Source organism: Mchenga conophoros, linkage group LG22, assembly GCF_057382185.1.
Source record: "Mchenga conophoros isolate Kocher_MC1m ecotype Shallow Benthic linkage group LG22, M_conophoros_male_GT1.1, whole genome shotgun sequence".
In the NCBI taxonomy this organism is placed as follows: Eukaryota; Metazoa; Chordata; class Actinopteri; order Cichliformes; family Cichlidae; genus Mchenga; species Mchenga conophoros.
The window spans coordinates 20322792-20344846 of NC_140546.1; the positions used below are offsets into that span (position 1 = coordinate 20322792).

Here is a 22055-nt window from a genome sequence, read left to right on the forward strand (position 1 = left end):
AGAGGCGTGTGGAAAAACCAAGGCGCAAAATAACTGCCCATGAACTGAGAAAAGTCAAGCGTGCAGCTGCCAAGATGCCACTTGCCACCAGTTTGGCCATATTTCAGAGCTGCAACATCACTGGAGTGCCCAAAAGCACAAGGTGTGCAATACTCAGAGACATGGCCAAGGTAAGAAAGGCTGAAAGACGACCACCACTGAACAAGACACACAAGCTGAAACGTCAAGACTGGGCCAAGAAACATCTCAAGATTGATTTTTCTAAGGTTTTATGGACTGATGAAATGAGAGTGAGTCTTGGTGGGCCAGATGGATGGGCCCGTGGCTGGATTGGTAAAGGGCAGAGAGCTCCAGTCCGACTCAGACGCCAGCAAGGTGGAGGTGGAGTACTGGTTTGGGCTGGTATCATCAAAGATGAGCTTGTGGGGCCTTTTCGGGTTGAGGATGGAGTCAAGCTCAACTCCCAGTCCTACTGCCAGTTTCTGGAAGACACCTTCTTCAAGCAGTGGTACAGGAAGAAGTCTGCATCCTTCAAGAAAAACATGATTTTCATGCAGGACAATGCTCCATCACACGCGTCCAAGTACTCCACAGCGTGGCTGGCAAGAAAGGGTATAAAAGAAGAAAAACTAATGACATGGCCACCTTGTTCACCTGATCTGAACCCCATTGAGAACCTGTGGTCCATCATCAAATGTGAGATTTACAAGGAGGGAAAACAGTACACCTCTCTGAACAGTGTCTGGGAGGCTGTGGTTGCTGCTGCACGCAATGTTGATGGTGAACAGATCAAAACACTGACAGAATCCATGGATGGCAGGCTTTTGAGTGTCCTTGCAAAGAAAGGTGGCTATATTGGTCGCTGATTTGTTTTGGTTTTGTTTTTGAATGTCAGAAATGTATATTTGTGAATGTGGAGATGTTATATTGGTTTCACTGGTAAAAATAAATCATTGAAATGGGTATATATTTGTTTTTTGTTAAGTTGCCTAATAATTATGCACAGTAATAGTCACCTGCACACACAGATATCCCCCTAAAATAGCTAAAACTAAAAACAAACTAAAAACTACTTCCAAAAACATTCAGCTTTGATATTAATGAGTTTTTTGGGTCATTGAGAACATGGTTGTTGTTCAATAATAAAATTATTCCTCAAAAATACAACTTGCCTAATAATTCTGCACTCCCTGTATATGGCAAAGACCTGTTGTGGTGGGACGCGTCTACCTGTAAATATAGCATATGGTGATGCCTAGGTTGGTTCAGTCCTATCTCGTGGTCCTGGTGACTTTCTCTCCTGTCTCCCTGTATACTAGCAAGGTGCTTAACTGCCCTAAAACAATAAACAATGGAGACGTAGATTAGCTCTTAATAACACAAACTCAAAGATAACCAAACAGACCAAGTTGAGAAGGTATGGCTTTTAATTTTTTTTGTCGTCACAAAGTTTGTTTACAAAAAAAACAGGAACATCAAAAATAAAATTGTACCTATCTATTGCATGTCATGCTGGCAGTTTGAACTACATGCAAAAACAACAATAATAATAATAACATTGATAATACTCATTACTGTACAAAAAAAATAAAAAAATAATGGGCAATATATCGGGCCAAACATCATTTTAAGCCAAAAGAAAAACACTCATTGAAAACAAGGAGAGTTCTATAAAAAGGGTGCTTTTCCCCCTCCAGACGGAGTCATGTGTTTGTACATGAGACTCAAACCGGGGCACAAGACTCGAGACTCGAAAACCACCCAAGCCGAGAGGGCTGTGTGAAACTGCATAGAGGCAGAAAAAAGTTTCCCCACTCTAAGGACAAAGGGATGGGGGGGGAAATAATCAGAAGAGTAAGGATGAATGTGCGTGTGCTTCCATCGCAAACATCACATTCACAAATAGCCTGTACAGTTTGAAGCCCTTACAACGTAAAGTCATGCGTCATCATCATTATGGAAAACACAACAAACTACATGAAAATATCCTTAAACCTCAACCTCTTCACTATCCCTTAGATTGACTTGGTGTATAAAGTGATATCTGAGGTATATGGTTTAGTTTTATCCAACTACATGACAAACAATGAGTAAGGTGGGTTTTTTTTAATAATGATAATAAAAAATAATAATAATAATAAAAATAATAAAAATAAAAAAAAAATAAAAACTTCCCATGGCTACCCTAAACCTAGAGCAGCTTCTGTAGACAAAGACGGACATTTTCCAAATTCATTTCCAAATGAAGAGCAAGGTGTGAATCAACACTTTATAGTCTAAAAATCTGTAAAAGGTTGGAAATGACGGGAAGAAAAATAAATTTAGTCTGTTGTCAGTGACTGTGGAAGTGGCTGCACAACGTAAAGTCATCCATTCAATAAGGGTGACACAAGCACAAGATTGGATGATCATAACGTATGATTGTGAAAGAGTCAATCAGCGTCCCTTTGGTTTTTGATCCAGTGTAGTAAATTTATTACAAAACATGAGTGTTACAAGATTTCAGGTCCCTCGTTGCAATGAGCCGTGCTTAAAATGAATTATTGAGAGTCCTTTTTGTCAAAGTTGATGGCATCCGTCTGCATCGCGTGGGCTGGTGTGAAAGTCTCCTGGCAGGGCTCATTCAGTGCTGACCTGCGTGACCTGTGTGTCAGTTGTCTGGTTGGTAGACTGGATGAACATTGGCTGGGTCAGCTCCTGTCCTGCTGGCATTGTCACCTGCTGTATCTGATACAATTGCTGAGAAAAAGGAGGAAAGATGGCGAGGTTTAAGGTTGCGTGTGTTCAGTTTTCTGTGAGCTTTTTTTATTAGATCTTAGTGGATTACACACCTTTCATTGTTACAAGATGACATTAAAAATGCTCAATAAGACATTTAATTTATGATCTTCTGATAACAATTCCCTCTACTGTTTGAATTAACAGGATTTAGAAGTGCAAATGTCCACTGGTTATCAGCCAGTTGTTTAAGTAGTTAAAATGAGACAATCCAAGAAAGATAGAAAAGCGTAAATAAGAACAATGTGCCATTTGTCACCTGAAAACAAATAAAACACTAAAATTTCAAAATTGTATTTATTTGTTGCATGTGTTACCTGGCCATCAGTAAACTGGCCGAATTGCTGCTGTCCTTGTTGTACTTCTGTCTGTGTGATCTAAAGAGAGAGCAAGTTATTCACTCACTGGGATTCACAAGCAGCTTCATACCATAACTGACAAGTGTAAACACATCCAGTCATAGTTTATTACAGCTAAGTGCTTGGACATCAGCTGGATTTCTTGCTGTTGTAGGGTTACCTGCTGGGTGTTTGCAAGAGTCTGAATCTGCCCCTGGACCACTTGTGCTCCAGAGACGGGCTGGGCTAGGCGGATGTATTGCAGCTGTCCCGTATTTAGTTGTACCTACAGCCAACCGACACAAGGGGGAGACAAAGTTTGGTTTAGAGAAAAGGTCATTTGAGCAGAGAGGTCACAGCCATTTTCCTGCTCTGGACTACAGGAATGAGAAACCTTAACGTTCCTCTAGTGAATTTTTAACCTTTTCGAACTTAACAGCTCACATCAAATACTGATGGATGTTAAATTCACATGTTTGTCTTGCACCACAATATCAAACAACATCATGCAGCAAACACATTACACTGTCCATCATCTCTCTTTAAAAAAAACCCAAAACTGATAATTTCCTTTTCCATCCTGTCATTTCTTACTGGGATTTGCTGGATCTCTCCAGTGTTGGTGATGATCTGCTGCATGACCTGCATGGTCTGGCCTTGGGCTTGAGCTGTCTGAGCCTGACCCTGGGCTGTGGCAGCCTGGACAATCTGCACCTGCTGGCCTTCACCCACCTGCATGGCGACAGGCGCACTCTAAAGCAGACAAGAGCAGAAAAGAGAAGAAAACACAGATAAACAAACAGACGACACCGGTTGTTTACGTAGCAGAAGCATGTAGTTAAGCAAGGAAGCAGTAAATCATTATCTTTTCTGGAGTACAATAAATCTTAAACCAAGAGTTGGAAGCCTAGGTATCCTTAAATTTTAAGTCTGCGAGTAGCTTATTAAGCAGGCACAATAAGATTCAGGGACATAACGTGAAAACGCAGGTTCGTCCTCTCTCTCTGTTTTGTCTGCAGGTGATGTTTGTTAGGATCATGTGACAATCACCCCTAAAGACCTCAGTCACCTGAGCAGGACAGAGTTTGTAGGCGGCCATCACCTAAGAGGCTGTGGCACAAAGCAGTGGCCTCTTTCTCTGTGTGTGGTTAGCAAACATATGAAAGCATGTGTGTTTACCGTGATGGGCGTGCCCTGTGATTGCACCTGCACCTGCTGTAACTGCTGCATGGTGGCACCTTGCAACATCTGATGGCCGACAGAAAAGAAATGGGAAAATGAGAGAAAGACACATAGTGAGAAAGCAGCGAGTGCACAAACTCAACACAAAAACGTAAGCGGAACTGGCACGTATGCAGAGAAAGATTGAAATGTAGGAGCAGCAAACAGTGGCATATAGGCAGTTGATGACATTTACGAGCATGTTTATGAAATATGCAAGTAAAACGGGAGGAGGTTGATAAAAAGGATGATGTGAAATGATAAAAATTAAATTGTTAAAAAAAAAAACACAAAAAGAAAACATGGTGGTAACTGAACAGGTAGTTAAAAATGTATAAAATACATCACAGTTGCATTTACAGAAGCTCAACAAAGGCCAACTGCAGATTTTAAGTTGTTGAGGGTTGTTGGCCTGAGAGAAAAGTGACAGAATCGGTACAGCACTGACAGTGACGCTGAAAGCGCCACACACAGACGCACAAATAAAGGATGTGAAATGGGAACTCGCCTCATTTTAATCTCTGCACTGACTTATACTTCTTCATCCTGCAGGACTACTGCTAACACCTTAATGCGCACTCCAAATCTGTTGTACCAAACATGACATCTGTCTGATGAGTTAGAAGTAATCCAATCAGCTCCGTCTTTCACATGGGAATTATGTCATTTGAATAGACAACTACGTAACCTTTAGTCCTGACATTACTAAGTGGATAAAAACAATCAGAGAAATGTTGCAAAGCTTCAAAATTTCACAGATTTTAATTTAAAACTGAGTTAAAATCTCACCTTTTTGAAGTGCCACCTTGTAAACAGTCAAAGATTGCGTTTACATAAGGTTAATGTCAAAGTGTGGCTTGGGACTGCAGCAGGAGCAGGAGTGTGAATCACACCAGGTCTAAACAAGTATGACAGCTCAGCTACAGGCAGTGTGCTGAAGCAGCATGAAGCATCACACCAGCCCAGCAGCAAGGCTACATGACATGCAGAGTGCAAACCGGAGAGGAGGAGTGCTCAGCAGAAAAAGTAGCAGGAATGAAATAATTAGAGAGATGAACTGAATGGTGCCCCTACATATGTGTGCTTGTTATCTCGATGGGTGGTGAAAATGCAGAACCCTCAGGAGAAAAACCTCATCCTAGGACTCTGAGTGTGTATTTGTTTGTATATAAATGGGGATGTTGTTCCATTAAGAGGTTATTGATTCACAGTAAATAAGAGATCAGGGAACGTTCTGTTCCCTGTGTGCAAGGTGTCCATGTATGTGTAAAGCTGGATTTGCTGGGTGTGTTTCGATGCCGTATTAATCCTGCTGGCAGGAGAGTGGTCAGCTCCTACATGTTAGCTACGAATAATATCAATAAATTTAGTGAGTCAATCCAAGAAATATGAGACTCCTAGGACTTCTAGGAAGAGGACTTCTAGAAAGAGGTCATCTTTCAGGTGTTACTCCAGCACACAATGAAACCAATTTTTTTCCCCCTCTAAAGTACCATACATGAGTCTAACGGGGATTTTGCAGAATTAGTTTTTGCAGGTGGTTTCACTTTGAGTGTTTCCTTGCGACGTGCACTACAAAGCACATTGCTAACCGTACCTGTCCCTGTTGCGGCTGTGCGATGATGATCTGTCCGGGCTGGATGGTCGCCGCTGTCTGCGCAGCAGGTTGCTGGCCCTGCTGTGCGCCCTGCACCTGCACGGCTCCGGGCTGCTGGGCCAAGGTGAAGTAGTACTGCACTGGCTCTGCTGGAGCAACAGACTGACGCATCTCCTCCTGAGAAATATACACACATTGGACGCCTATCAGTCCGTTGCATCTCCATGAATTATTTTTACCGGTGTAACGGTAGACCGAGTCTGATAAATAACTGATGGGATGTGACTGGGGAAGAGTAACGTAATCTGGGTACAAGATCCATCCATACTGGTTGATAACATGCAATGCAAGGCATGCTGAGGTGATGTGTTGGTGCTAATCAGCCTTAAAATTTCAGTATTACAACCTGTAATGCTAAAGGGGTAACTTACAAATCGAATGAAACTTAATAATGTGATAACCGCTGGCATGCTTTCCCTGGTCCAGCAACAGAAATGTAACATCAGGGTTGTCAGATAAATCAGGGCAGTTCAGCACCTTAAATGCTGAGCTGGTATACAGGTGTTAAACTTAAAACCCAATAAACTGTCCATAAACACCGACCCATATCATTTTGTTTTGTAATTCACTAATGAGCAGGCTTCGTCTGGATGAGGTTTCTCCATCACCAGAAGCGTAAACACCCCTCTCCCAGCTCCATGACAACACAGCTGAGAGTGTAGGATGTTTACATGTCTGGAGACAGTCTACGTGACAGCAAATTTAAATATCTCACTCTTCCACCTTTGAAAGTTCCTTATACATCAATTTAATGTAACTGATATTGGCCATTAATCGCCTGCCATAACATTTTAAGCAGTTTTCTTTCAGCATCTTCATTGAGTCATGTCCTGACCGGAGCCATGGTTTTAACACTTTGTTATAGCAGACACTGTATGGTACCAGCTTCCACAAACTAGTTTAATCACTGAGGTTACTGTTGGCGGTCTGAGGCAATAAGACGCTGCAAACATCCGACTGAAAGCCCTCGCTGTCAAAACCTCAGCTTCCAGTCAAGGATGTTTACAGCACCTCCAGGTTGCCAACAATGGAAAGTACCTGAGATGAATACCCAAATCATCAGCTCTTTATCCTGTGGTAACTTTAATGAGATACCAGCTGTTTCCCTGTCACAGTGTAGGTAATAAATACTATAATGAGGCCGCTTTCCTACCTGTCGTTTGGGGGGCTTCAGGTCGTCCCGGGGCACGATGTCAATCAGGAAGTCAAACTGGTCGAACTTTGTTATTGCCATGGCAATGTCATTCCTCTGTGAATATAAAATATAAAGAGAAAGTCAAGCAAAGAGGTCAGCGCTTTAGTATGCCAATTCTATATGCGCAGCCACCTATTTATAAACATGCCTCTAGGTCTGAGGTCATCACTCCCAAAACAACCAGACAAGGGAGATTTGTATACAGTTCCTAGTAGTACTTAGATGGGTGTTTGCTTTAATATTTGAATTTAAAGGATACGTTTAGAGCTTAATCAGTTAGTCAGCTCAAAACTCTAGCAACACATGCAGTATACAAAAGGACTGTGTTTCTAGACCAACACATCTTCATGAGTGTTATCATATAAAAAGGTATTAAGCAGGGAACCAAAAACACCGTAACACATTTATCCACATGCAAATCGACCTCTAGGGCACCCAAGCCAAAACATGCTGATCTACCCATAAACGTCTTTGTTCTACACAAGTTTTGACTTCTAGCAGATCAGATTGATAATTTATTGTGCGATTCAAATAACACTCTCTCCAAACAAAACATTACTAAAGGCAAACGGAATAATAAACCCACCACCAGAGGACCACAGTGAGAAACGCACATCTGTGTGTGAGATAAGTGTAAATGAGGACGAATGACATTTTCCTGCCCTCATGAGCACATTCTCTGCTTCTATACCCCTTCCTATATCCACACCAGTGTGCTGTCTCTGTGGAATTTTCCACAGGATATTGGCTGTCAGGACCCCCCACCCCCCTCCATTGTGACCCTCCCCTTCACTAGAGGCTATATTTAGTACCTTGATTAATATCTGGTAACATCAGGTCACATCCACACTTGTTCTATTGATGAGCGTTGCTATGGTGACCCCAATTGGCGTGCCCTCTTCACAAAAGGATCAGGCTCTACATGTGTATGCGTGTGGAAATGGAGGGCACCACTTTCCCTCACTTAGGGAAATGAAAAAAAAAAATCCTGTATTCATGAAGTGAAGCATCACATGCAACTAATGCGTCATCTGTAGTGTACAAGGCAATTAACGTGTGCACAGTCACAGTAGATGAAGTTTCTATTTTAAAGTGTGCACTGCAGAGCTCTAAAAAACAGTTTCTTGACCAATAAAAAACATAGAACTACCATTTGGGACAGAGCTATATTAACAGCAAAACAAGTGTACTTCCAAAGCAGGCCTTCAGCACAAGACAAACTGTGATAAGATAGATTTTCTCCTCTCTCTACCTGCGTTGCCATACACAAACATATCCATGGACTGCTAATCTCTCAGAGGTATGTGAATGGATAAAGTGGACTTAAGGGCTTTCATGTTCTGCTCCACAGTTTTTCTCTACTTGACATGCAGGTGAGACATATTCCAGACTGATTCTTCTCAACCGCTTCCGTCAGTGCTTTCATGTTCTCCGATTCCTTTTTCATCCGTATCTTTCCAGGCCTCACCTTTATTCAGCTCTGGTACAGCAGAGGATGCTAAAAGGCACCAGGGGAAAAGTGGGTCACCGGCACCCGCCTGGATTTGCTTTTAAAGTGAATGGAGGGAGAAGGAACTTAACAGAGAGACCGTCCTCAAGGGGATGCTGGTATGGGGTCTCTGCTTGTACATGCACACTGACACTGGCACTTAGTGAATAAGAAGCACGAAACCAAAAAGATAGCCAATTGATGTCAGAGTGTGGGTATTACAACTGGGGCTGTGTGTGTATCGGGAGGTCCAATCCACTTAAAGTAGGATTTGCTAAGGATTACAAAAAAGCATGTCATATGGAGGAGTTTAAATATAAAGAAAAAGAAATGTCTATAACCTGTAGTGTGCGTCGCTTGTTGTCCTCGGTGTGGATCCACGCCCTGAGGGTGAGCTCTGTGATGAAGATCTGAGCTGCTTTGGCAAACAGGACCGGAGCTTCTGCGCTGATCATCTGTACAGTAGAGATAGTGTTACACCTGGTTAAACACACCCACAGTCCATCAATCAAACATCAGCAATTACACGAATCGCTCAGGACCTCAGTCACAGCCGGCCACATCAAAGTCACAGCTGCTGCAAAAATAACCAACAGATACATTCACTTGTTAAATAAAGACTGCGTAGTTACTAGCATAGATGCTTACGCAGAGTTGAGTGGGTACTTTTAATCTATTTCTTTCTGCTCATAAGCACTGAACTCTAAAATCAATTCCCATAAAAATGTATTTCTTATATGTTCATAAAAGCAATGCTTAAATGAACAGTTGTACTGACGCTATAACACTCACACATGCTTGCACTGCATCTGTGCAAGGTGCTGTGTCAGGACTGACAGAAGAGTCTTTCCTTCGGATATGTTAGTGATCTCCTGATCTCTTTACCGCTGTAAGCTGCTGCTTAACTAAGGGGATAGCATTCTTGACACGACATACTCAAGCCACACACAAACACAGAGCAGAGGCTTTCTTTTTAGAGGCTATGAACAATTCTGACTGACAATCAGGTGTAATGGGGGGGGGAACCACTCCTCCATGACTCGTAACTGCCTGGTGGAGTGGTTCCTTCTGTCACATCAAAAAAAAAGAAAAAAAGCCACGTTAACCTGAGCAGATCTTCAAATGTAGCAGTGGTATTACAATATGGCCCAAATCAATGCTTTTATCTGTAATAACTTGTGATATTCTTCTGGTTCATTTTAGCCATTAACATGAAGTGCAATTCCCAGCAAAGTGGGTTATATTTTAAAAATTCCACAAGTGGAAAAAGAGAAATCTTAAAACCAAAAAGCAGTTCACTGCTACAAATGTCTGCATTAGCAGCTTTCTACATAAAATCACATTAATTAGCTACTTGCTACACTGCAGGTCTTGCAATGTCACAAAATGATGCCCAATTATTCCTTCACGCATCGATAATGTTTTAACGTAAACCCATTTGATTAAAAAAAAAAAAAAAAAAGAGCTACTATCACCAGTGGCTGCTGAATGCAAAGAGTTGATACAACTTTTTAATTGAAAAATTATCTTTAATTATGAAATAATAATTGCATCTTTGAGTCCATTTATTGAGTGGTCTGAGCACAAAAAGCCACAGACCAACAACTTGATAAGAACCAAGCTTCAAATGAATCAACAATTTCCAACACAGCAATACGTTTTTGTCAGAAAATAAAGTTAAACTAGAAATATCAAAGGGGCAACCAATTAAACGAAAACAACAGAACTACATTTTGCCATAATTTGTCCTGTCCCAGGGGACTGGAGTAGTTTCTTCCATATAGATGGATCATGACAGGTCACCGTGTGGTCTGGTATGTGAATTATATATTATGTAACTTCACAGTTACCAGACACAACCCAAATCACCAGCTATGGAACGTTTTGACCCAACGCGCTGGACAGAGCTCTTTATTGCACGTCTGTCAAAAAACACCACGAGAAAATATATCTGCAGGGAAGTGGAGTATCACCTCACAAGATACTTTTTTTTTTTTTTTTTTTATTTGGGGGGCCTAGGATTAAGCTACATGTTTCCCACTTTTGATAGCATGTTCTTTAAAACAAGTATGGCACACCCTTCGTGAAAGGCATAGTAATAAAGATATCTAGTTCTTTTTAATACACACCCTCTCTCTCAGTTTCATTATTCAGGTTCTCCTCTTACCTTCACATCCTCATCCAACTTCATGATTTTCTTGATTCGGGCTAAAGGCAACTCCTGCACACGGAAATCCTTCTGAGGACAACAGATTGATACAGTTAAGTACAGAATAAAGCTGAAACTGCAACTTTTTCCTTTTTTTCTGCATTATTTGTCTGTTTGCATGAGTGTTACGTACCACAGTCAAGTTCCTGATCTCCTCCATGACACGAGGCCAGAAGGACTGCAGTGTTTGCTGGGCATCGCTGCCCGTGGCTCCAAAACCATCTCCAGACATCTTCTAATCTGCTCAAAGAGAAGAAGAGAAAGAAGATGATGGATACAAGAAAATGATCGATCATTTCAAAGCAAAAAACAAGCGATATGGAGATTCGGAGACAGATCAAGAATGTAATACCATTGCAAAACAAGGCCTTACTGCACAGAGCTCTTCCTGTGTGTCAGAACCACATATCCTATCAAAGTCTGTAATTATAATACAGTGAAATTGAAAATAGAACCCCGGCAGGCTTCTATTATTGTCCCTGTGGGATGTTGACAAGCCTAAGAACCCACCAATAGACTGGCTGCGCACTCCACGATTATGAATGGGTCCCTCACCTTTGGCACATAGCTGCAGCTCCTCTACAAACACGCACATCATGTGCAAGTCAACTGCTTTTGGTGAGCCCGCAAGTGAACAGTGTTGAAGCAACAGATGCAAGAGTGTGCCATAAAGAAACAACCTAATTGCAAACTGACAAATTGTGAAGACACGCAGAGATACAAACCATCCAAATAAACTGAAATAAATTACTGCTAACACAGCCAGAGCTCCTACAGAGGATCCAACGGTTGAAAGAGGATCCAGCAGGTTACTATGGCATGCCAGGAATCTGCTGGAGGAATATTAGCCGGCCTGTCTGAGCATGTAGAGCTTCAAGTGCCCTGATTGTTCCACCTCACTCTCCCCCTTTTCTCCGTACCTCGATGAAAAGATTGAGCAGGAGGGAGAAGACGGAGAAACGTGAAGGTACAGAACAAGAGATGAGTGTGTAAAGCTACTCAAGAGAGACCGGATGTGTTTGTGTGTGTTGCTGTGGGAGGGCTAGTGCCTTGTCCAGTTCAGCATTAATCCAGCGCTAAGACAAAGTGCCAAAGGCTTTAGACAGATACTTTGGGGGAAGTAAGAGACAGACAGGGCCACAGCGACACTGCTATGCAAACCAGCAATGTGGGTCAAACAAGACAGAAAAAGGGAGACACAGAGTGGTAGAAAAGGAGATATGTCACTATAAAGAAAATGTTAGAAGAATGAAGGGGGGGGGGGGGCTTATTTTTCTTTTCTCACCCTGGGCCAACAAGCATGAATAGTTCCATGTCTGGTTCAGCTGACAGACCAATACATTACAAGAAACAGCCTTTCAAACACGCCATCCAGTGTCTCTCCCTCTAGGTTCAGTCACAGCTTTGTTGTAAGGGACTGTTTGACTTTGGGGCCACATCAGCTCTTTTAACTGCAGCGCTTAAGTGCAGTTATAAATATTTTAAACCAATGAACGACTGATTCTGCATGCAGGCTCGTTACCCGATTGATTTTTGACAGGAAAGATTGACTCTCCTGCAAGTTGCATCAGTAGAATAATATAGAAGAAGCACTGCTGCATCCTGTTCTGTTGTTCAGTTTTCGACAGACAGTAGCCTAAATCAATAAGACAGAATGCCGGGTGAGAGAGGGGGGAGAGGGGGCTTTATATAAATCAATCAGGCCGCTTGTAGCTATGGCATGCCAGGCTAGTGATTGACCTTGACAGTGTCTCTCCTTCCCTGTCTGACGCTCCAGTGTCCAGTTGCATTTCAAGGTTGATTGAAAACCTGCAGTCTCCAGAACAATCCCAGCATCCCACAGGGCAGGAATGACTGATGGGAATTGTAGTTTTTTTTATTCCTCCATTCTTCCCACATAAGACAGGTGGACTGACCTCTGCCAGTTCTTTTGCTGCCTCCAAGTACCTTGCAACAAAATGAACCCAAAGACGGGATGAACAAAATAAGCATCATCCACATAACACATCATCTTGTAAACAAAACAATTTGGTATCAATGAATGTGCATTATATGTGAGACTATGTGGTTCAAACTGGGGCAAAATAAGACGATGAGAAACAAATAATTAGGCTTAGGATTACAGAAGCCCTATCAGTTATAAAACGGCAACTATAAAACACATAAACCTCCCAAGTTCCTCCTCCTGCGCCCTTATACACCTCACTTCTCATAAACTAAAGCTGTTAGAGGAGTGTGCTAATATCAAACCACACACAAACCCCCAACTACCTCTTTCTGACCCTGTGACCTTCAATGTAAATATACGCAACTACATTAACCACAGCGGCAAAAAGAGGGAGGGGAGGTGCAGGGGAAGTCGCTATGTGAGAAGAAATGAGAAAGCATATGTGAGGAGAGGCATGCTAAAGCGTGAGAGAGGAAAGAAGCAACAGAACAATATAAGCGAGAGAGAAGAGAAGGCTAAGTGTCAACATGCCCTTGAGCATTGCTCCTCCAGCTTGGTAGCATATTCTACCGAGTATATAACTGCATAACCAAATTGCCCAATGCTTTGCATCAACGGAAAGTTTGCGTGGGAGCCGATTCCGCTGACTTTGTGCAACACCTTCTATGGTCTGGGCCTACCCTTGTCAAATAAACACAGTGAATGGGGCTATCCTCTGCACGAAAAAAAAATGTTGAATCTCCTCAAAAGCTAATAAATGTCAACACTGTAAGACACGAAAAAGGTCTGGAGATTGATGCAAAGTCAAGACGGCTTATTTTATCTGAAGGGATAAGCACCATTTACCTCCATATTTCAGTTCAGCAAGCTTTAAAGCGCTACTTAAATGGAAACTTGTACTATTACTAAAGAATTTTCTTGCTAGTCCAGTTCACTTCTTACTACTTATGGGGAGCGTTATCAGTCACTCAAGATAAAGTCTCTGTAAATGTTGTGCTTGTGTTTGCTTTGAAGCAGACTCGCTATTGCTAAAAATTCCAAATTATTCTGTTGAATCACGCAATGAAATTGACAAGCTCATTCCTGCTGTGTTGTTCTAATCTGCTGCTGTTGCTATATTAGGGTACATGGTGTTGTTCTCTGCTGTGCTTCTCTCTTCTCCTCTTCCCTGCAGCTCTGTTGTCCTTCATCAGGTCATCGAGACAGAATCGCTGGTGTTGGGTTTCCTTCAGCTCTTTTCTATGTGTGCATCTTTGAGGACAAACGTCTCGACCTCGTCGACTTCGTTCCAACACAGCAACTTGCTCTTCCTCCTTCAGCAGCTCTACAGTCTCTTCTCCTAGCGCTTCCCTTCTCCCTTTATCACTCACGAGTATGCTTTTCTTGCATTTTCTGTCTTGTCTTACTTTCACCTGATCTCTTTGAGAAAGTCAACACTGCTCGGCTTCCAGCAGCTGAATCAGCGCTAATGCTGTTCTGCCAGCCGGGCCCTGCATCTCTATCTCATCCTCACCTCCCTCCCCACTCTTTCTGGCACGTCACATTAAGTGGCCATTCACAGCAGCACTGGCGTCTCGCTCGAACTCTGACATCACACCGCTTTACATGAGCTTTCAATTCCTGTCCAAATAAACCCGATAGGACCCCGGCTTGATGGCAGGCAGAAATGCAGCAAACTGGAAACAAGGAGATCGTATCGCTTGGCTGATCCGTTTTTGTTTTTTTCTTTTTTTAAAGATAAGTGAACGAGAAAAGAAGAAGTAACATGCTTCTTTCTGCACAGTGACAATGTGCGAGATAACAGAGTTGGAATTAATTAACTGGCTTCTAGTTAAAGTGAAATGTTCTGCTTTTAATTGCCCTCTTAATGACCTGACAATCTATGTAAACTGAGCCCAATTCTGAGGAGCATATTTGAAAGTGAACAAGTCGAGGCAGTGTGGGAGGACCTGAAGCCCCACTCGAGGCTACCGAGTGAACTTTTCACTGAGGTGTTTCAGTATCGCTATCACCGCCATGGATGATGAAGAAGCAGGCAGCTCATCTCAGATCTCTCTGTCACGTCACGTGTAAGCAAATGTAAAGCTAAGATAAAGTGAATCATATACTGAACCTTTATATATTTATACTGAATCTTCAAAGCCGGTTGACCATTTTTAAAATAATATTAAATATGAATATAAAGAGTTATCGCTGCCTCACCATTTTTTCAGATTAGTGTACAACTGCATGACAGCTACTACAGCAGTTGTAGTTTTAAAGAGTGACTTCTTGCTTTACAACTCTCCTTTCAATTCCCAAGGTTATCATATCTTTGCACATATAAAGACAACTGAGTTGACAGAAGAAATAGATTACTTTCAGTTTCTGTGCGTATTATAACCTCAGAGTAACCTTCTGCATTGTACCCTTCACACTTTCACATGTCAGCCTGGACAAAGAGTAAATACATACCCACATAGACTAGTTACCACCAAGAAGAAAGGTGAGATTTTTTTTCCTAAGATATAATACCAGCTATTGGATAGTCACTGGTCCACTGAGAGGTCTTAGGCAAGAAGTTAAATTTCCACATGCTGCTTTGTCACAAAACTGTCAGTGATGCAGAGTGGGCATTTCTGGAGGAAGGTCACCTAAGGTTGAAATCTGCTAGATTTCAACTAGATCACTAAGCAGAAAACTCAGTATAGTGCTCACATAAACCAAGCTATGTCATTTGGACATTTGAGAACCTAACCAATGTTTAATGATGACTGTTTAATAAGACAGCTTTATCCTGATTTAGTGCACTCAGTCTGTTGGAACAAATACAGCCTAAGTAACAAACGTCACACTAACAAACACTGATGTTAAATCGTGGTCATAAATCCAATGAGCGTATCCACAGATTCTCAAATATTAAAGCACTAACCGTGCTGAACCCGATCACAAATACCAGTCAGAAATAAACTGGCAAGGATACAGCATACAGGGTAAATGATCTACTCAGGAAAAAACAAAAAACAAGAAGTTTGCAGCCAGGAATTACAGATTAACTACTCAAATGCACGCAGTGGTTTCACAGATGGTGGTACAATTAAATATGAACAGACAGGATTTTAATGACACACATGCTCACTTTGACCTACAGCGTAACATCCTTTTGGCATGGCCGGACCGATCTAGCCGACCCAACGGCCCTGTAAACTTTGCCCTTGGTTCTGCTTCAAGCCAACTCCAGGAAGTGCTAGTCACTGATCTCCCAAGGTCATTCAACAGAGGAGAGAAACCAGAGAGGGGGGAGGGAGAGAGAGAGATGAAAGAGAGAAGGGGAGGGAGAGGGGGAGGATAGAAAAGAGCAGGTTTTCCAACTTTCACTGCAGCACTTAAGTGACCCCAGCGGTTCAGGCGGTGTACTTTCTAAGAAGCCTAATGAAAACACCACATAATGTACATACTAGCTGTGCTCTGCATCCCGCTTTTAATTTCACTTCTTCTTGGGCCTCTCCTTCCCTCTGCATGTTTCCCTCTCGGTGCGGTTGGAGAGACTGCAGGAGTCAATCTCACATTCCTATGACCTTCATCCAATGCTAGGCCCAGTCTCTGGCGTCAAAGTAGGCAGGGCTAAAGGCACCTGCATATTACAAGCTGGGATACGGCCGACTCCCCCTGGGTGCCGACACACACTGTCTTTAGTGAAAGTGTACACATGTAAGAGCACAGTGGGGGCGGGAACAAAAGAGCAAACCTACAGTTGCTGTGGTCACCTTAGTGATGAGCGGAAAGGCCTAGCTATGTGCAAGAGGTTTGCGTGTTTTGTTTACTTTTTCCTCCCCTGGTGTGCCTATGGTTTAGCGTAGGGTACAAATGATATTCAAATCTCATGCAGACCGCAGCCAACCCTGGGATTTGGCAGCGAGGGCTTCAACTTAAGAGTTATTTTTAGTCTCCCTCTCTCAATCTCCCTCGCTTGCTCGCTCTTTCCCCAACGGGACTTTGCTTTGTCAAAGGCACCAATGGAAACTTTCAATTAGGGAGAAAAGGAGGAGAGAGGCACGGAGTCAGAGGCAAAGTGAGAGAAGAGGCACCCTACACAGATTCCATCAGAAGAGATCAGATCAAACTATTAGCCTCCTCTGCCCCTGAAGCTGACAAGCTGACAGTCTGTCCCATCTGGGTGTCTGGCACTGTCATGGTGAGGGGCCTGGGGGGTCCTGAGGTCACTGCAACCAGCTGCACCTCCACCCCTGGGGACTACTGACGCCAACAGTGACAACAACTCTCAGAGATATCCTCTCCACATATACAGCAAATCTTCTTTTAACATGGATGTCTTCTTTGCTGCTGAACTCTGCGCCACCATCTGCCATGAAAATGTTAATTGGGACATTAGGAGAAAAAGTGGGGTCTTGGCCAGCGACCCCAAGACTCTGTGGCCACAGGGCCCAAGGACACCACCGAAACAGCAGAGTGCATCTAAGCACAAAGTCAGTATCTGGCTGCCGTGCACTTCTATGCAGTCGATAACGGGGCACTGAGTACGTGAAGCGTGTTTGTGTGCACACTGGTCCAAAGTCAAAACAAGTGACATCCAAAGACAGAGCAATAATGCAAAGTGAAATTCGACGATGAAAACATAATGCTAAACAGCTATATTATTTTATGAACACCGTTCTGTAAAACCATATAGCACTGAAATGACAAATGAAGGACGTAGATGACAGCCATGCCCGTAAATACACAAATTGCACAACACCAATCTCCCAAGGTGAGAACTACAGGACAGGTGAGGGGAGGGGGAGGAAATGGGGGGGGAGGGGTGAGGATGGCTGTAAAGGACAGACATCTCATCGTTGCAGAGTGATGGAGAAACATCAAAAAGTGGACTTTTTTTTTTTTTGAAAAAAAAACAAAGACAACTTAAGGTCTTCTCGCTGTGTATGTGTTCAGCTGTCAGACTTACCCCTGTGCCCTTCATGGTGAACGACCTGGAGCACAGCAGAGTAGAGAGAAACAGATAGCCCTGTCCAAGTCTCCTTGAAAGCAGCAGCAGAGGCAGCACAGAGGTTGACAGAAAAACTCTCGTGCTCCTTCACTTCCTTCAGTCCCCCTGATCGTATCAACAGACAAAAGGCACTCTGGCTGGCTTTAAAAAGGCTTTAAGCCCGGACACAGAGCGAAGAGCGAGCCCCCCCTTCTTCCACCCCTCCCTCTTTTCTCTCTCTCTCCCACTCTGCCTTTACACATTGCCCCGTCTCCTTCAACAGCCTCCCAATGTCCTCTTCCAACCTAGACATACAACCCCGTCTCTGCTGTTTCTCTTCAGCCCAATTCCCCTCAACTCGCTGACCTTCTCTCTCTTTCTCCTCCTTTTCTGCTCCCTAACCCTCCTCCTCCTCTCCCATGTGTTTGTCTTTGAGGTGACCCCTGGCCTGGTGCAGAGAAGAAGGTGAGAAGGAATAGAAGGACCAGCACAGCGGCAGGCAACAGAGCAACAGCAGGCAAACAGTACAGCGGCACTCCCGACTCACAGACAAAAATCTCTAGCCTCCTTCCCCTTTAACATTCAAGAGTAATCAATCTAGCATGCTACATGATACTCAAACCCCGCCTCACAGCCAGCTCCCACCTCACTCCGATACTCGAAACCAATGAGACGACTGTGTCCTCACACACTATTGGTAGCCACACACACCAATCAGCTCTGACAAATCCCCTGCTCCTCCTCTTTCCTCTGCCCAACCCCCTTTTACCGACAGCCAACTTCCTGCTCTAAGTTACCTTGAGCTGCAGGATAGGGGTCAGGGAAAAGAAAAGAGGAAGAGAGAGTAGACATGAGTATAGATGGAAAAGAGCAGATAAAGTTGTGGAAAGCTCTGCAGGGAGTGCGTGAGGGTGTGCTGGTTGTGGCTTGCCTTGCCATTGTCTGTCCTCAAGCGGTCTCTACTTCTCCTGCTGCTGGACGGATGAAAAAGCTTCCACGGGCTGCTCTCTGACAACTGCTCTCTGCTTATTTACAATGTCAAACTAAATGTCTCCCTAAGCCCCGCCTGCGCTCTGCTTGTACAGGCTGATGGCAATGTGATGCAGGCAGCTAGGCGGGTCCCTTATTGGCTGAACCAAGTGCCAGAATTGATGCCGCATGTTGCATCCACATGATTTAAAGTACAAAAGCATACTAAGCAGACTCCCTGTCTCATACCTGTGCACGGTCTTACATGCACACCCACACACATGCACATTTTGTCCTTGCATTCTCAGTTATCCTTGCTCACAGTCACAGGTACACAATGAAAACATCTAACCTCCAGCCAGCCTACCTCTAACAATGAGATCACGTCACTCTTAATATTATTCTAACAGAGGAACAAATATGTCTACATGCATGGTCATGCATTATTTATTCAGAATATGAATTAACTACATGAACTCCATTCAACTCATTTTTTGAGGCAACTTAATGCAACCACTATAAATCCCATGACATCTTACACAGTGTCAATGAAATACACACAATAAACTATTCTGTGCAAAACAAATCAATGGAGAGCCTTTGTACAAAATGGAACAATCAGCTGACTAGATAGCAGTTGTGGAAGAAGGCAGAGAGAAAAAAAAGAAAAAAAAAGAGAAAGAGTTCATTTGACTCTCATCCTATTTGTGGATAAACAAGAATTAAGAGATATGGGTGAAAACCCATAAACAAAGACAATGTTGTCTTGACCCCAAAAACTGTGCTCACAGCAACTTCCACAATGGTAACGTCATCAAAAAAACCATGTCAGCAATGTCACACAATGTCCTTCTTGTTAAGTCTCCATTGCTTAAATGTGCATACTTTCGACACAAAAACCTTTAGTTTGCAACTCAAGAGAGTGATTTTAGTACTCATGTGCACAACTCATGATGTTTAATGCACCACCTACGATGTGAATGCTTCTACTTCTAATGGGCAAACCTGTTAAAAGCTTAAAGTAAACTGCTGAGATGCGACCAAGTGGCGGTGCAGCCCAAAGGTTAAGCTTTAATTTAAAAAAAACAAAAAAAACATACAGACTGTAGAGAGGAACACATCCAGCTACAAAAGTCTGGAGAGATAATAAACTGCCCTATCAATGAAAAACCGTGGTGGGGGTGGAGTGGGGACCGGAAGGATGGAGAAGGACAGAGAGGAGAGTTGCTACAGGATGGGAGGGGTAGAACAAGTGGAGGGAGGGCGAGAGCACAAGATAGACTCAAGAGAAACAAAGCTAAATGTTCCCTTTACTATTTTTGTGAGGAGCATGGGGACTAGAGCAGGTACTACAGACATCCAGTTAATGATTAGAGCAGAGCTGCACAAAGACTAATCTCTCCACTGCTGCTGCCATGCTCGAACAGCTCTCTGTAGCTGCATTCAGCCTACCCAAAATGCCTCAGTAATGACACCTGGCAAGGTCACCGCAGAAATGAGACCTTCCCATGACCTGTACTGCCCATAGCAGGAACATGTTTGCTTTCTCTGACGCTGTTTAGAGATAAACATGCACCAAGTAGACGTTGGGTTTCATAAACACAGCAGCTACCCTGAGGGTAGCCAGGCCAAGCATTCACCTGCAAACATGGAAAAAACACATGAGCACCTGCAAAACGACATGGTAAGCTGGGTGACTTGCACACAGCTTACTTATGCTGTCTAAGGTGTTCTAATATCCCAGGCTTTTTAAATATGATCTCAACTGCTCAATTAAACCTACACACAAATGATGACGTAATGCATACCTTCTCTAGAGAGATAAAGTTTACTAAGCTGCACACCGTTTTTGCCCCGCTGATAAGAGCTGATTAAACTCTCATATTCTTTATTAAGTTCTTATTTTCGTGGGAACACAAAAAGACTATTGTTTTTTGCACACAGGTCGTAATGAGAATGGGGTGAATGTCTGTTAGGTTTAAAGCATAACTAAACTAAATATTAACTTGGTGAAGCTTCATGTTGTGTGACTTTGTTTGGTTAGTATGGTTGAAAATACATTTGTATTCATTAATTGAACACTGTGTGAAGATTTTTTCCCCAAAGTACTAAATAGTGGAAACAAAGGCATGATATAGTCATCACAGGGAATTCACACGAAGACTAGAGCAGCTTTGCTGTTTAACACCCCAGCATTTAGCACGGAGTTTGACTTCAAAAAGTCGCTACATTATAAGGTGTTTGGGTTTAACACAGAGGCTAACAGGAGCCACTGAATTCAATGCTATATTCAACGCTAGCATACGGAAGCCGGTATATATTCGTCACACAAAGGATGCTAAATAAACTACAAAATACTGAGATGCACTGTAGTGCTGTGTATCCACTGTGAAATGCTTAACGGAGTAGGCGTAGGGAGACACATGCAGCATACTAGCTAATAGGATGGTCACTGCCGACGGTGACTTTATGCTAACGTTAGTGGAGTTAATGTTAGCTTGCTGGGGATACAGACTGATGAGCGCTGTACAGCTCAGCGTGTGTAATTTTAATTACCAGCTGACAGCGAGTCTTCCAACATATGAAAGTTTGCAAAGGTTTGCAATGCTAGGAAGAAACAGTCTAACCAATAAAGACAACGTTTGGATCTGTCCTTCAGACCAATCAAACCTCGGACTAGATTCCACCAATCAAGGTTTTTAGGGCTAAGTTCGTTCTGCAACTGGCGCCATTCGGGGTCAGGAGCAAATAGCCAGTGTGTCTGACAATCGCTCGGATATGAGCCAAAATGGTGGACACAAAACATCAGTTTCCTGAGCGTCCGTGATCCTTTCAGCGGGCCACCAATAAGCGCCTCAGAGAGCGGGGAGGGAAATGGCGCCTATGTTCATCTTCCAAAACAATCGTCTATTGGTCAAGAACAGCAAATGAAAAGAAGCGAAGTAATTACCGCTACCTCCAGCCAACACGGACAACTTTCATGTAAACACTCCACATATAAATGAATTTTAATTTCTTACTCACTTTCTTTAACGGGTTCGAAGTGAAGTCCAGCTCAGCGTATTATTTATTTTATTTAGCCTGCAAGGGGAAACAAGATGGCTGCTATTCGAACCGGAAAGAGTCCAACGCGATGACGTAGAGGTTACGTTCCCTGAGAAACAGCGTCAGTTTTTTTAAATTATTTGATTCACTAAACAGTTAATTGCTCAGGTAGTCCTCATTTATAGTAAAATTAGCAAAGTGACTTGGAAAAAACAACAAATGCATTTTATATATACACAGATA

The 22055-nt window shown here is 42.9% G+C and overlaps 1 protein-coding gene across 9 annotated transcripts; it reads right to left on the reverse strand.

The window, feature by feature from the left end:
• Nucleotides 1-1409: 1409 nt before the first annotated feature.
• nfyc (nuclear transcription factor Y, gamma) lies at nt 1410-21912 on the reverse strand. 9 transcript variants are annotated; one of them, XM_085261933.1, is made up of 11 exons: nt 21792-21912; nt 11021-11127; nt 10846-10914; nt 9020-9133; nt 7148-7243; nt 5935-6111; nt 4296-4364; nt 3711-3869; nt 3298-3402; nt 3096-3155; nt 1410-2739 (listed from the first exon to the last, which is right to left on the reverse strand). In XM_085261933.1, exons 2-11 carry the CDS (start codon nt 11117-11119, stop codon nt 2620-2622), a joined length of 1068 nt encoding a protein of 355 aa, XP_085118059.1. In that variant the 5' UTR covers nt 11120-11127; nt 21792-21912; the 3' UTR covers nt 1410-2619. The 9 variants fall into 9 exon arrangements, with proteins under 9 accessions (XP_085118059.1, XP_085118055.1, XP_085118061.1 ...); XM_085261929.1 differs by having other exon boundaries at nt 10846-10917; XM_085261935.1 differs by lacking the exon at nt 21792-21912 and adding an exon at nt 18730-18840.
• Nucleotides 21913-22055: the final 143 nt, after the last annotated feature.

Bases quoted from the DNA above. Each gene is read 5' to 3' on its own strand.
- nfyc (XM_085261929.1), bottom strand. From the start codon at position 11,119: ATGTCTGGAGATGGTTTTGGAGCCACGGGCAGCGATGCCCAGCAAACA. The intron at 3,403-3,710 runs GTAAGAAATGAC...GGTTGGCTGTAG, and splicing joins GAGAGATCCAGCAAATCCCA to GTACAACTAAATACGGGACA. The intron at 3,156-3,297 runs GTAACCCTACAA...CTCTCTCTTTAG, and splicing joins CTCTTGCAAACACCCAGCAG to ATCACACAGACAGAAGTACA.